The sequence below is a fragment of the Branchiostoma floridae genome, chromosome 18, assembly GCF_000003815.2.
Source record: "Branchiostoma floridae strain S238N-H82 chromosome 18, Bfl_VNyyK, whole genome shotgun sequence".
In the NCBI taxonomy this organism is placed as follows: Eukaryota; Metazoa; Chordata; class Leptocardii; order Amphioxiformes; family Branchiostomatidae; genus Branchiostoma; species Branchiostoma floridae.
In genome coordinates this window covers 16,435,280-16,451,406 of record NC_049996.1, presented here as the reverse complement: position 1 = coordinate 16,451,406, position 16,127 = coordinate 16,435,280, and the positions used below count along the sequence as shown (strand labels likewise).

The 16,127-nt window shown below is 41.8% G+C and overlaps 1 protein-coding gene and 1 long non-coding RNA gene across 2 annotated transcripts in view; both read right to left on the bottom strand.

Annotated features, from left to right (window-relative positions):
* The window catches only part of LOC118405498, a 73,070-nt gene extending 57,487 nt beyond the window's left edge, over positions 1–15,583 (bottom strand). Inside the window, exons 1-6 of the mRNA XM_035805001.1 lie at positions 15,308–15,583; positions 13,921–14,025; positions 13,430–13,528; positions 12,953–13,048; positions 12,440–12,506; positions 10,813–11,721 (exon numbers count right to left, since the gene is read on the bottom strand). Of these exons, the coding sequence (XP_035660894.1) occupies positions 10,813–11,721; positions 12,440–12,506; positions 12,953–13,048; positions 13,430–13,528; positions 13,921–14,025; positions 15,308–15,421 (1,390 nt within the window). The 5' untranslated portion in view covers positions 15,422–15,583. The remainder of the gene's footprint in view (positions 1–10,812; positions 11,722–12,439; positions 12,507–12,952; positions 13,049–13,429; positions 13,529–13,920; positions 14,026–15,307) is intronic.
* On the bottom strand, positions 3,591–6,578 carry LOC118405600. Its single transcript, XR_004829914.1, has 3 exons — positions 6,484–6,578; positions 4,229–4,356; positions 3,591–3,776 (listed from the first exon to the last, which is right to left on the bottom strand). It is a non-coding gene; the product is annotated as an uncharacterized LOC118405600 (long non-coding RNA).
* Positions 15,584–16,127: the final 544 nt, after the last annotated feature.

Sequence of the window (16,127 nt, the reverse complement as noted above, 5' to 3'; positions counted from 1 at the left end):
GATGATATACAACCTGAAAATTTCGAACAACTGTTATGGGAAATTATGAAAAAACGAATCAAGGAGTTTTCCATCTGCTATTGTAAACAAAAAGCCGCTCTAATGAAAGGAGACCTCGTCTCTCTAGAAAGAAGATTAATCGAACTCGATCAGAAAATTGACGAAACCTTAGATGAAAATATTCTTAAAGAACACTCAATAGTTAAATTAGAAATTGAAAGAATATACCAACAAAAAGCAAGGGGGGCTCAAATTCGAGCAAGAGCAACCCAGGTTGAGAAGGGAGAAAAATCAATCTCCTATTTCCTTAACCTTGAAAAATGGCAAGCAGCCAACAACAATATTACAAAACTGACCGATGGTGAGCTTGAAGTAACCGATCAAGAAAAAATTTTACAACTCGAAAAATCTTTCTATCAACGTCTGTACTCCGATGACAACCCAGTCTCCAATGAGGAGATTGAAAACTTTCTTAAGACAGTTGAATTAGAATCTACTCTAACGGAAAATCAAAAGTTGGCGTTAGACCAACCCCTGGAAAAAGAGGATTACTTCGAAGCTCTGAAAGCCATGAAAATTAATAAATCTCCAGGAACGGATGGACTACCCGCAGAGTTCTATCTGACTTTCTGGGACAGTATAGGTGATTATGTGTATGGCGCTCTTAAAGAATCCATCGAAACCGGCAGCATGTCTACTTCACAGAAAAGAGCAATACTTAAACTTATTTTCAAGAAAGGAGACAGAAAAGAACTCGCAAACTGGAGGCCGATCAGTTTACTAAACACTGATTATAAGTTGTTAGTTGCCGCCTTAGCGAGAAAAATGCAGGGTGTTCTGCCAACAATTATTTCACACGACCAAACAGCATACATTAAATCCCGATTCATTGGACAAAATGTCCGTGTAATAAATGATATCATCTACTTCTGCAATTATTATGACATCCCTGGTGCAGTTATATGCCTCGACTTTGAAAAGGCTTTTGATAGTGTTAACTGGAACTTTATGTTGGCAACTTTGAAGAAATTTGGATTTGGATCTTACTTTATTCAAACTGTTAAAATGATGTATAACAATATCGAAAGCTGCATTGTTAACTCCGGATGGAGGACAGCCTTTTTTCAATTGCAACGAGGCATCCGTCAAGGATGTCCGCTATCTGCTCTGCTTTTTGATTTAGTTGTGGAAATTCTAGCTGTGAAAATCCGACAAACAGATTCGATAAGAGGCATTAGAGTTAAGGTAAATGATCATGAATACGACATTAAAATCAGCCAAGTTGCAGACGATACAACCTTAACCCTCTCTGATGATTATTCTATCAGTAATGCTTTGAATGTAGTAAATCTGTTCAGTAAAGTCGCAGGACCAACTTTAAACCTTGGGAAATGTGAAGCAATGTGGATTGGGTCATCCAGGGGACGGGAAGATAAACCATTCGATATTAAATGGCCCGAAGCCCCTATCAAGTCACTTGGACTTTACTTCAGTTCTTCAGAGCGCACGTGTGAATCTCTTAATTGGGAAAAGCGAATAGATAAAATAGAACAGTTATTTCGACTGTGGTGAAGACGTAAACTGACTCTGTATGGAAAATCCTTTGTTATAAAAACTTTAGCTTTGTCGAAAATTATTTATAATATGTCTATGATTCCGACCCCTGACTGGGTATTGAAGAAAATTCAGAAACTATGCTTCACGTTCCTCTGGGACGGCAAGCCCGACAAAATAAAACGTAATGTACTATTCTCTAGTTATATGGAAGGCGGGATTAAAATGCCTGATATTCATTTACGATGTAAAAGTTTACAAGCTGCGTGGGTGAGGAGACTTAGTAATACTCACACCAGACAAGACTCTACTAATATACGAAATTGGCAACTAATTCCTTTCCATTTTATTGATAAGCTCGGAAAAGGGTTATCTATTTTCAAACATAGTTTAAATGTAAAAAGTGACTCCACGGCCTTAACTAGCCTCCCACCCTTTTATAGGGAGGTAGTTCTGGCCTGGCAGGAAGTGGGTGGGGGAAAGAAAGACCTTGTACAGATACATGACGACACGTTCTGGTCAAATGAAAACTTTAAGTTTAAAGTACGCAAGCATGGTGATGATAAGATATGGTTTAATTCTTGTATTGTTCCGATTGAAAAACTCACAAGCAGATATATGTACTCTGTTAGTATTCTACAAAAAACGATACTACCCACTGCCCAAGCCTATTGGGACACCGTATGTCCCGGTCTGAACTGGCGAAAAGTTTGGACATCACAAACTGTTAATATCAAATCGAATAAGCTAAGAGAGTTCAATTTTAAGATATTGCATAGAATATTACCATGTAAAGTTTTACTGAACAGATGGAGAATTGTTAATACATCTGGAGAGATTTATAGCCCAACTTGTGAATTGTGCAACAAAGATGAAGACTACGAACATATGTTTATTGATTGTGGACGGTTAAGTGGATATTGGGATAAAATAGCTGCTTATGTTAACCATGATAAAATTTCTTTAAAACACTTACTTCTCTCCTCAAACGCTTATATTACTTTAGCTAAATACGCAATCTTTCTTTCTTGGACAAAACATAAGGATAACCTTGTACTTCTCAAATATGACAATATCATACGTATTTTCCAAACCATGTGCGAACTCTATTATTGATATGTGTATCCATTGTGATTTATGTAGCCATTGTATTTGAATTGAATTATATATGTACCCAGAGTACTTGAACTGAAATAGGTAACCAGTGTACTTGAACCGAGATATGAACGCACCCATTGTACTCGAACCGAAAGATGAACGTACACATTGTACTTGACCTGAAATATGTATATACCCACTATGCCTAAACCGATATGTATCTATCCATTGAAATATGTATCTATCCATTGATTGAAATATGTACTTGAACTGGGAATAAAGGTCTATGGAAAAAAAAAAAACTTAAGCGGGTTATCTGATGGTCAGGACAACATATGGACGCGTCATCGCCATTATCATTTTCTGCGCCTTGTGGGTCAATCACAAACTGACAAGACATGGACAGTATGACAGACTCAAGTAAACAGGAAAGTTACCCTGTAGGCTCTTGGGTCGACTCTTGCTCCAGCTGTGAGTAAAGCTTGTACAATTCCAGTGTGGCCGTTCGAAGATGCATTATGAAGGGCGGTACATTTGGAGTGCTGTACAGAGACAAGAGCAGGCGAGTTGAGATGTAAAATGTATACCATGACCTTCTCACATTGTTTAAGCCACGGATTCAAGTTGTTTAATGCTCTTTTTCTTCAATCAAGTTCGAAGAGTCTGATGTTACCATCACGAAGATGAAGAGCGGTTCATAGTGATAAGAACTGTAGCCTGTGTTTACACAATCTCTCGCTGGCTGGGGTTAATGACCCCCTCCCCGAGCGGCGGCTATTGTAGGGCCGGCCGCTAGGGGCGCGATTTTAGTCAGGCTAATAAGAACTGTATCATCATCTCTAAGTCACAAACATCAGGCTTGGGCAAGCTTGAGTTCACTGACTCTATTGCTTATTAACCTTAGATATAAACCTTTAAGAATTAACACTGCAAAGGGATATGATGCAAAGATAAAACCAAAAAAGGGGCACTAAGAGTTGATTAAGTCCTTCATGACGTTGTTTAAACAACAAACAGACATGTTGACTCACGTTGTTACCATCATCAGCATTGACATTGACCCCCTCGGCTAGGAGCTGCTGAACTCTGACCTCCTCACCTCGCCCGGCGGCATCTCTCAGCTCCTGTGGAACAGAATCATTCAGCCAACATGAAAATCTTTGTATGTTCAGGGTTCTTAGGTCTACTACTGTATAAATTTCAAATGTTAAAATGTAAAGGGAGGAAATTTGCACACTCGGGAGGAAAGGACCTCTTCGCAGATCCCTTTGAATGCTGGGTGGGGTAGACGGTCCAGAATGTACCAAAATGGAGATGTTGAAAGTATCCTCAACACGTCAGACCATTCACGATTCCTATTCGAGTGTTATCATGTTACAATAGAGTTGTTAGCATTGTCTATGTGCTAATTTTTCAACATCAAGCATGATTTAGAAGGTGATCCCAGGAAACGCGGAGGTTACTTTTCAACGAAAGCATTTGTTGGAAGGCGTCTGTTGCACTTCCCAACATGGTGCAGTCGTGTGCTGTATTCATTTATCTGAACTGCTAACTTGAAAAGAATAGTTTCACCAACCTTTTCTTTCTCCTCCATGAGTTTTTGCCGTAATTTTGCTGATGCGCCAAACACGCCAATGCCTCGTGGCCAGATGCCGCCAATCCGCTACGACAGATTCAGTAGATTCTGAAGTAGATTGTCGTTCTCTATAAAAGGAAAAGGTAAAAGAAAAACGGTGATCCTCTATCGAGGATGTTGTTTTCTATTCAGATCAGTAGAGGTGCATGTGGCTTCAGTCCGACTCACATTTTCAGCCATTGTGAAGCTCAGCCGCTATGATTGAGCTGTTTATAGAGAAAGTCCCTGTGTCATTGGTCCATTATAAACAATGGGATCACCACGATGGGATCACATAATGTAACATTTGTATAATATAGACATTTCTTTCTCTTCGTGAAATTGAATCGTACATCATAAATCATGACAGGTGTTGACAGGAGAGCGGCAGGTGTAAACATGTTCAAAAGTTACCACGGGTGTAAACATGACGTCACAGGTGTTAAATGTTACCCCCCTCGTGCATAAAGCCGTACAGATATCTGGTGTCATCTAAGATGAAAATAGTGACGTCGTCAAGAACGATAACAGTAACTTCAAGTTCAAAACTTCTCATCTGGTGTCAGGTGACACAGACGCCCCCCTCCACAAACATGCACCATTGAATACACAGAAACGTTAAACATGCAGTGCCCCGTCCGCCATTGTGGTACAAGGTCGAAAGGTCACAGGTGCCTTAGTTCAGTACAGGAACAATTAACAAATTAAACAGCACTGTATTTGCCCTTTTGACTTCATTCTTACAGAAACTTATGATTAAACCAGATAAAAGAGATATCGGGACACCCTCAAAGCTGTACAGGTGACACCTACATCGATACTGGCTCTGTTATTTCTCAACTAACTTGACTTAACATCAGAGAAGTAACAAGGCAGCCATGAAACAGCAGGCGTCACTCTCTTGTGTACACTGTACATACGGGAGGGAGTTTGCAGCAAACAATGCACCGAGATTCAGTTAGCTCAAATACAACATGAGAGTCAAACTGACTTAAGTTTAACGGTTGTACCGGAAAGACGCCTATACTGAGTTATGGAGGGTGGGGAGGGAGGTGCTTATGTTATACTGCATGAATCACAGAAGCATTGATTTTATGTCATAATTCTTGTGGTATTCCTAGAGTCTATTTTTTGTCATAAATGGACAGACTTAGTGAGAAACGACACAACACAAGGTGAAAGGTCACCATTACAGACATGCGCAGAATTAGCATTTTGATGCCATAGAAGATGGCTTGCAAAAGTAAGAGGGTCAGTATGGGGGGTCCTGACAACGATTTACGCTGAATTCAGGAGAACCCCCTACGTATTACGCTAAATCAAGGAAGGCAATTACGCTAAATTTCGTAACCTCGCTACGATTTACGTAGATAAGATGGTTTTCCCTACGAATTACGGGAAATAAAATAGGCTGCCTACGCCTTACGTAAAAGAGCATGCAGACCCTCAAGTAAGTGTAAGAAGCCTTTTTGTTGGGAAATGTTGGCATTTTGGAGCTGGAAATTATGCTCAGGTATTCTGGCTATTTTATTTTGTGAGAAAAATAAGCTTTCTACCATGTTTGGAGTGTTTTAGACAGTCTAGAGTATGTATAGTTTGGGTGTTATCAGGGAGGTCAGAGGTCACCAGAGTTTCTTATTTTGTTTGTGGGGGCGCATTGCACCGAACCGAATGTTTTCAAAATCGCCATATGCACTCTTTAGAAGTCAGATTTGCCTGCCAATGTGAGATTTTCACCAACTAAACCTTAGGTAGGTGACTTTTGACAGCCTTTCCCTACATCTTATGCATGCAACAGGTGCCTGCCAGCCATTGGAGGTCTGTAACCACAACTCATCCATCCTGCGTGTAACATGATAGTTAAACTTTATAACATCGTCTGAAGCACAGACTCTGTAGAACACCTGTGGAGTGTTTCGGACGAGGGTAGGGGTGGGGGTGGGGGCTAAGAAGCACAGCGAGGCACAGACATGCACGAGCACAGAAAATATCTCACTTTGACATCGAATTTCTTTGATCAAACTGATGTCGAGCACAAGGTTACCCCTTTACAGGATCCTTAGGAGAGAATCACTGTGCAAACAGGAATTAAGATGCGTTGGGTACGAGACTTTAAGTTTAAACTTTAAGGAGCTTTAGGTAGGGAGTTTTGCTCCAGACTGGAGCTAAGAAGTATGGTATCTTTATACAAGCCTCCCAAGACTTTTCTGACTTACCTTAAGGTGTTCTTGGGAAGATTGCGAAGTTCTGTTCGTCCGGAGAACATGAACTTAGAAGGAAAGCAAGTTCCTCTTTTCAAACCGTACCTGACTTCCGGGTTAGTCACGTGACGGCGACTCCCGGCAGCCTTTGTTATGCTAATCATGAGGCAGGTGTGCATGAGCTGCAGTACCCAAAGCGGTGCCAGGCGGCGCTTCATGCGTACAATTGCAAGCTTCACTACAATGTGCATTGATCACTTCATTCACATTCTCAGTGTTGCTACATGTATATTGTGTAAGGAATTGAAAACAGTATGCCACGCGGCATGGGTTAGGGCTCTAGGATTTCTAATTTTCATGTTGCCATGGCATTGCGTGAGAAGTGCCATTTTCTTGCTTCAGCAAAGAATAGTTTTTCAATCGCAACACTGAGAAGTAGAGTTATAATATTTTTTATCACATTCAATTTAATGGTGGCCTGAAATGCAGGTAACCACTGGAAGCTCCCCGGTACCCCTACGGTGCTGGAAGTTTTACCCGCCCGCCAAGATCACAAGCGCACGCCGGGGAGGTTTTACGGAGTTTGTTTGAATAAGAAGTCGGCAGTAATCAGAAATACTTACCGGAAAGACTGGCTGACAGAAAAGGACTATGCTTAGTAGTTCTGGGACCGGTAATATAAGATACACCCAAGCTTGTCCTTGTGGGGAGTTTCGCCTTGCGGTTGTCTTTATAACGACATCCTTATTGACAGAATACAATGCAAATGGCGTCGGGAATGATTTGTTTAATCTGATGTAATAGTCTGATGCTTGTACATGGACGTTGTCCGTCTGTATCCACATTAGAAAATGGTTGCAACAGCAAATTCCGCCCTTGGCACATCATTGGCAATTATTTTTCTTGTACAGAATATATACAGTGTACAGCATCATTATATCACAAGATTTACAAAAAGCAGCATTAGCAAATGTACATATAGAGGCAAATCAGATCATACAACCTAAAGCTTCATCTTATGTACTACAATTTTCAGAAATGTTACAGTCACAAGCTTTTGAACCATGATCATAAAGATATACAAATATATAAAATCCAGTAACTCATCACACTGTTCTGCAAGATGTGACCACATCTAAGTATCTGCATAAGCCAAATGGTTACAACAGAAAATTCCATCTTTAGCATACCATTGGCAATTATCCGTCTTGAATTTACAGCAGATATACAGTGCACAGTCCCATTGTATCACACAAGCTTTACAAATTTGCATGTTACATCATGCAGAGGCAGATCAAATCATACAACCTGAGGCTACATCTGTATATACTAAAATGTTCAGCAATGTTATAGTCACAAACATCATAAAATATACAAATGTGTAAAACCCAATAAGTCATCACACTGTTATAGACAATTAAAATAAAGTCTAAATATACAGTATCCCGGGATTCAACTGGAATGTAGTGTGCACAACTGTGTGCATGTTATAAGTACAGGAATCCTCAGGGCTCTGTAACATGTAGTCTTCTTCTTTCACAATAGGGAATGGATATTTAACATGCAGGCAGTTCATGTGGGTACCTCCCAGTTGTCCACTGCTGTGCATTAAACACCACTAGTCTTGATGGCGTATGGGATAGTTAGACAACTATTCACTAGTGTGCTACTCATGACAGCTTTTACAATATGCCTTAATAGGTTCATCAGGAGTCAGCATTCTGGAGGCCAAGTCATAGAAATCAACACTCAGACATAGAGCTAAAATTGAGCTAACATGTTACTCGAATAATAGGTAGAAATTAACTCAATGTGGTTAGAAGCTAGCCTTCCAGACCAAAGGTTTGGATGACATTGGCGTGTGATGCAGTCCAGTACTTTGAGTCCAAAAGCTTTTTCTTCAAACTTTGTGCGGCCTGAAACTCTCTGGGTCCATCCTTTAGGATCTTGATGATGCGCTTGGACAGGGTTTTGGCGGCTTCATCGTCATCATCTTCGATCTCTACGATCGTGCGATCGAACTCGGGGTCTTGTTTCTTCAAGAACATTGCAAGACCAGACTTGTGGGAAACCAGGACCGGCACCCCTGCAGCGATGGCCTCCAGACCAACCAGTCCGAACGGCTCTGCACGTGACGGCATCAGAACGACACTTGCCTTTTCCATGTCCTTGCGCAGCTCCTTCTGTGTACCGTACTCCAGGGGTGTGAAGTTGATTTTACCCACGTTGGACTGGATGATGTCCCTGCTCTCCTGGAAATCTTCTTTTGTGATGCCGCGGGTTCGCCATTTGGTGTTGGGTAGTGCTATGAACACCTGGCGCATGGACTTTGCGACCAGATCGTACCCTTTCAGCCTTTCCACACCCTTGACCCTGCCGATGGACAACACCACTTTTACGCCGGCATCGACGTATTTGAACGTTGCTTTGCTGAAGATGTCGGATGGCTTAGGTAGGAACTCGTGGTGGGGTTCGAAACCTCCCGTCTCAAGCTTGTAGTAGTCATGCAGGTATGGTCCTACTGAGATGATCACGTCAGCATATTCAAGGTCTTCAAGAATGTTTCTCTGCTCGTCTCCGATGCTCAACACCCTCTCATCACTCTTGTGCTGACTGGTGTCTTCTGGCATCACGTGAGTAACTTGAACGAGTTTGGCGTCAGGAAACCGTTGCTCCTTGATCTGCCTCGCTGCATGGCTTGTGATGGGCACGTGGCCGACGATGAAGTCCACTGGAGGAAGGTCCGGATAACGAGTCTTATGGTCAAAGGTCAGCCAATCAAGGCAGGGCTCTCGCTTGTCACGTTTGGACGTTGTTGGAAAGATAAGCTGAACCCCATGAAGAGCTGCATCCTTCTTATCGTCTTCTGTGGCACTCAGGACTGTAGAATAGACCACTGCACCTTTAGAAGCCAGCAGGGCCGTCATCTGGCCGTGGATGGTGGATACGCCGCCCTTTGCAGTTCCATACTCATCGTTGAGCAGCAACACTACAGGCTTGGCTCCAGGTCCTGGAAACAGTTAAAGTAAGGATGACATAAATTTTGATAGTATTTTTCAGATATTCTGTATCTGTATGGACGCTGATAAACTTTTACCATCTTTTAAACCTTAATGAGTCTTAGATACTGAGAGCTGTGTAAACTTCGTGAGAACTTTGACTTGGCAACTAAACCATTTGTGTCATCTTTCTTACTTGACACAAATTACAGAATACCTTATGTGTGACTATGTGCAGCTAAAAGCTCTCCAACTAGCTTTATTTATCAATCAATCAATCATTCATTAATCAATTGTTGAGAGCAAGGAGCCTGTACCAGGTACATGTATTATTTAGCTCAGCAAGCTCACCTCGACATTTTGACGTCTTGTTGTCTTGTATTTCTTCCATCAGGGCTCTCAAAGTGCGGTTTTCCTCTCGTAGCTGTGCCAGGGTGTCTTTGGTCTGCTGTTCCTCCTGACACGCGTCACGAGAAGGCCCTTCGGCTGCCTGCCGCTTAGCCGGTTGAGCCTGTAAAAGTTAGATCCAAAGTTAGCTAGAACATTTTGATCAGCTATATGTGAATATGTATAGCAAAATAGGGATATTTCTTAACATTAAAGCCAACGTATGATTAGTGCCAATACCTGAATCCTGTTGACCTTCTCTGCCAGCTGATTCATACCACACTCACTCAGCTCCTGCTGAAGCTTGTCCATGGACGCTTCCCCGTCCGTCTCCATCCACTTTGATAGAACTTGATAGGCCTGGGAACTCGGTTTTGTGTTCCTTAAAGTCTAATTACAGAAGGGCAAACAATTAATGCAGTGACCCATTAGAAAGGTGTACATATTTCTGAGAACAGGCGTCGCCCATATTTTAGACTTATGCAAAACGTTTTTTGACAAGTAAAATCATATGTTAAACCGAATATTTACTTGGATATTGATCATCTCATCTGCTGTAAGCCCGAGTGCTCCGCCCAGATCTTCCACCTCACTCGGTTCAGTAACGCTTTGAGAGAATCGGTGGAAGACTTTCCTCAGTTCTCTCTCTGTGATGGAAAATAACATTGACATGATTGTTATCAACTTCATAGATTTCAATCAGATTTCTTGTATTTAACAAAGTTTGAAGTAATATTGTTTGTATAGATTTTGCTTGAAACAACGTAATCTATACCAAAGCAGTGACATGCACAAATACTAGTGTTTATAATGCATGATTATTTCCTCACCTACCCTTCTGTATACATAACTGCCGGCTATACATCAACCAATAGCCCATATATGGTATATAAGGCATTTCCATTGCGTATTTTTAATTGATTGGCCATTTATCAAACTCTCTTCTCCCCATACATACCTTCCTTATCCTTCAAATCCCTTCTAAGGAAGTCCATGATGGCGGCTGTACCTTTCTCACAGACATCAGCGGAAGGGTATGTCAGGGGGTTTTCAGTGATGTTCATGTCCTTCAGTGTGGCCAATCGGCTCAGAGTCAGGGGAAGGCGGGAGATTCTGTTATCTGACAAGTCTAACTTCCCAATGTTGGACAGGTTCATGATTTGTTCAGGAACTGATGTGAACATGTTCCCTTTGATGTTTAAGAACCTCAGCTGCACCAGTTCCCCAACACCATCCGGTATTGACTCCAAGCCACTATACTGCAGATCCAAGACTCGTAGGTTCTTCAGTCTGCCGATGTCTTCAGGTACAGGTAAAGGTTTTCCCTCCCCAGCCCAGTTCCCCATGTATAGCTCCTCTAGACCCTCCAGCTGCAGCACCTGTCTGGGGAACTCATCGAACTGGCAACTGTTCATGGACATCTTTCTCAGTCCTGTGAGCTGAGATATCTTGTCAGGGAGACACTTGAGGGGGTTGACTCCCACGGAAAAGGTGTTCAGCTGACGTAGTGAACAGACTTCTTCTGGTATCTCTTTGAATTCATTGTTGTTGATGTGGAGCTCGTGAAGTTGTAACCTGGAGATTCCTTCAGGCAATGTTTCCAACCTATTGTGCGACACGTCAATGTACAGTAGTTTAGGTAGAGTAGTGATTGCTTGCGCAAGTTGTGTCAGCAGATTGTTGTCAAGTTTAAGTGTCCGAAGCTTCTGTAGTTGACCTATCTCCTCGGGTATGCTGTTCAGCTTGTTGTTAGTCAGGACAAGGCGTTCGATATCTGTGAAGTCAAACACCTCGGCTGGGACGGAGGTCAGGCCTTTGCTACTGAGGTCGATAGTGAGTCCGCCATTCACCACTTTTGGATGGAGGTCTAAAACATTTGGAAAGAAAGTGCTTTGCAATGACCATTATCGCTGGTTGCAGAAAAGAAGTCGTACATCATGGTATTGATATTGTAGCTTACATAAACAGCTCTCAAGTAAAATTTACTAGAATTTGAAAAGAATTAATCTTTTATAGCAAGCATATTTGTACTTGATAAAGCCAATAGAGAAAGCATTACATAAAATGTATTCATAAATCTAGCTTATTTAGGAAGATGATGCAAATTTTTTATTGGTGCTTTGATATATTCTCGAGCCATACATATAAAGTATTCATTCACAATGTACATATTCCAATATCATGACTTCAATTTGTTTCTTTAGTCCATGAGAACCTGGAATCAATAGAATATGATTATCATAGTTTGTTCATCAATCACAGAAATCAAGACAAATGCTAGCAGAATTGTTAGTGATGAAAAGACACTGACACTAAAATTGACAGAACAGGATAAGGGTACTGCTCTATCAAAAACCAACAGCTGTGTTTAATGAAAAAACACGTCTCACCAACTTTTAGATGCTTCTATCATCGTCTGCGGGGATGTCTTACCCTGCAAGAAATAACATCACTTTAAAGCTTAGAATCTTATTTGTGATATTTCTAAGCAAAGTTTGTGTAACAAAGTTTTGGCATGAAATGTATCGGATTGATCGCAGTAGTCACGAGCTATATGTTTTACTAACGGGTGTATCTCGGGCTTACTTTGAAGTACTGGAGCACCTGCAGCACGTCCTCTTGTACTGCAAGCTCCTCTGCTGTCTTCTTGTCCTGTAGATAAAGTCAACACACGTCAACAAGCTTTTGTTGACACTTAACGTCATCATCATAAAAAAATGGTGTTTAGTGTTAACTGCCATAAAACCCTTGTCCTGCTGAGCCCGTATATATACGGGTTGCACTTATATGATGCCTGAATGTGGCTTCAGTATCTTTACGGGTTTGGGGGATTTCTCACTTAAATGCGGCATACAACAGCAAACCGCATCGGTTGGGGAAGTAAACCTACAACAGCAGCACAGAATAGGTCAAGTTTTACTGATCTGTTAAGTTTGTGTTAATATGATAATCTTACATCTTAGTTTATCTGTTAGGTTTTCGAACTAAAGTCTGAAGTAAAAGTATAACTACAACATCAAAATCAGAATAAAAACGGTGAGTTAGAAGTCTATATAGCGATTTCACTTTCTCCATTGACATTTGATAAAGTCACTTACCTCGTCTCTACTGACGGTGTTGGCTCCAGCCTTCAGCAGTGCTCTAACACACTCGGGGTGCCCATTTTCTGCCGCCTTATGAAGGGGGGTCCGATTCTGTAGGTACAACAAAGTGGCGGGTGGTTCACAGGATTTACATGCTAACCATGGTTTAATTAGTTTTTTTTAAATTTGTATCTTATATGCAAGAGATTTAGATTACTAAGTTCTGATGCGCATGCGTTGTTATGTATTATACAGATAGAAATATTCCCGCCTAAATGTTCAGGCGCCATGCAATGAAATACTTTCTAGTTCTGATATTTCTACACGATTTTCTAAGAGAAACATATGCCTGCCCACATTCTTTATGACCATGGGAATAGATCTGGTATATCTCAGCACAGCTGTAGCTGTTGGATTGTTTGCAGGACCATCTCATGCCATATGTGAGCAGGTCTTAGGTCATCCATATGACCCCATAGTGAACAAACTCACCCTGTGGTCTCTTGCATTAATGTCTGCTCCAGCTGTCAGTAAAGCCTGCACAGTTCTTGTCTGTCCGTTCGAAGCTGCATTGCGGAGAGGGGTATATCTCTGCATAGGGAACATAGCAACTGTTAATATGATGCATGTCTATGTGCTCCTTCCTGTTTGCAAGGTTGATAGGGCTCCTAAGCTTGTGTACACAGGGAACATGAATAAATCTAGATCTCACATTAAACACGCATTACAAAAGTCCTCACATGACTCCAAAACAAACCCAGGACCGTTAAAGCTGGACCGACACAGATAAACTCTTGCCAAAATAATACAGCCTTTACTTGTGAGTGAAGCCTGTATAGTTCCTGTAACTTAAGCGGGTTATCTGATGGTCAGGACAACATATGGACGCGTCATCGCCATTATCATTTTCTGCGCCTTGTGGGTCAATCACAAACTGACAAGACATGGACAGTATGACAGACTCAAGTAAACAGGAAAGTTACCATGTAGGCTCGTGGGTCGACTCTTGCTCCAGCTGTGAGTAAAGCTTGTACAATTCCAGTGTGGCCGTTCGAAGATGCATTATGAAGGGCGGTACATTTGGAGGTCTGTACAGATACAAGAGCAGGCGAGTTGAGATGTAAAATGTATACCATGACCTTCTCACATTGTTTAAGCCACGGATTCAAGTTGTTTAATGCTCTTTTTCTTCAATCAAGTTCGACGAGTCTGATGTTACCATCACGAAGATGAAGAGCGGTTCATAGTGATAAGAACTGTAGCCTGTGTTTACACAATCTCTCGCTGGCTGGGGTTAATGACCCCCTCCCCGAGCGGCGGCTATGGGTCTACCGAAAGTGCGAAAAGGAACGAAAAGGAACGAAAGGGAACGAAAAGGAACGAAAGGGAACGAAAGGGAACGAAAAGGAACGAAAAGAAGCGAAAAGGAACGAAAAGGAACGAAAACGAAAGTACCGAAAGTACGAAAAGGAACGAAAAGGAACGAAAAGGAACGAAAAGAAACAAACGTTCCTGCTAAATTATTCTCTGAAGATCAGAGAAATACAATGTAACATTTCTGAGATAACAAAGTAAGGACTAAAATTCAGTTACTGGTGGGTGATGGATAAAGATCGATTAATATACATTTTCAGAATGAGGCAAGATTGTAGCCTTGTTGTTGTATTTGGGTGTCTTCTGTTCTCCTAAGATGGGAGCGCCGCATGCAAATGACCTGCGATTGTTTACGTCTAATAGAAGTCCGGTCAGGAAGGATATGCTAATAAACTGCTGCCCCACGAGCATGACAGATCCCTTCAACAGGGCCCACAACATGGCTTTCTGGAGACTGGAGACATATCTTCTTGCTCGTTCACGACAAAAGAAAAGCTGTGAAAGGATAGACATGTATACATTGTACCAAGGAGTTTTCTTCACGTTGTACCATGAGTGTTAATCATTTTGCGGGAAGAAATGGCCAACGTGAGGAATCGTTCCTTTTCGCACTTTCCGTACTTTCCTTTTCGTTCCTTTTAGTTCCTTTTCGTTCCTTTTCGTTCCTTTTCGTTCCCTTTCGTTCCTTTTCGCTCCTTTTCGTTCCTTTTCGCACTTTCGGTACACCGGCGGCGGGTGTAGGGCCGGCCGCTAGGGGCGCGATTTTTGTCAGGCTAATAAGAACTGTATCATCATCTCTTCTCTCCAAGTCAGAAACATCAGGCTTGGGCAAGCTTGAGTTCACTGACTCTATTGCTTATTAAACTTAGATATAAACCTTTAAGAATTAGCACTGCAAAGGGATATGATGCAAAGATAAAACCAAAAAGGGGGCACTAAGAGTTGATTAAGTCCTTCATGACGTTGTAAGAACAACAAACAGACATGTTGACTCACGTTGTTACCATCATCAGCATTGACATTGACTCCCTCGGCTAGGAGCTGCTGAACTCTGACCTCGTCACCTCGCTCAGCGGCATATCTCAGCTCCTGTGGAACAGAATCACTCATGCAACATGAAACTTTTTGTATGTTCAGGTCTAATACTGTATTTTTTTTTAAATTCAACGGTTCAGTTGGTGGAAGTCAATGTGTAGATGTTGGCACATCGACGCACCAAATCCGTAGTGTGTTTTTGGCACACAGTTAGACAGATTAGCCGAAGAGGCTCGGTGGGCGTCACTCCACCGTCATGGAAAGTCGTGTAAAGTGTCTTCCCCAAGGACACAACGTCGGGGGCAAGGTGGGAATCGAACTCGTAACCTTTCGATTCCGAGCCGAACGCTCTACCAGTTACGCCACGCCAACGCCACACGTCAACGCCATGCATTTAAAATGTTATTATGAGACAAGACTTTTCAGCAGCTCGAACTGCTGGTTGTTGAGTCTTTAGGGAGGAAATTTGCACATTCGGGAGGAAAGGACCTCTTCGCAGATCCCTTTGAATGCTGGGGGGCACTATGGGTAGACGGTCCAGAATGTATCAAAATGGAGATGTTGAAAGTATCCTCAACACGTCAGACCATTCACGATCCTATTCGAGTGTTATCATGTTGCAATAGAATTGTTAGCATTGTCTATGTGTTAATTTTTCAGCATCAAGCATGATTTAGAAGGTGATCTCAGGAAACACAGAGGTTACTTTTCAAAAGCATTTGCTGGAAGGCGTCTGTTGCACTTCCCTACATGGAGCAGTCGTGCGCTGTATTCATTTATT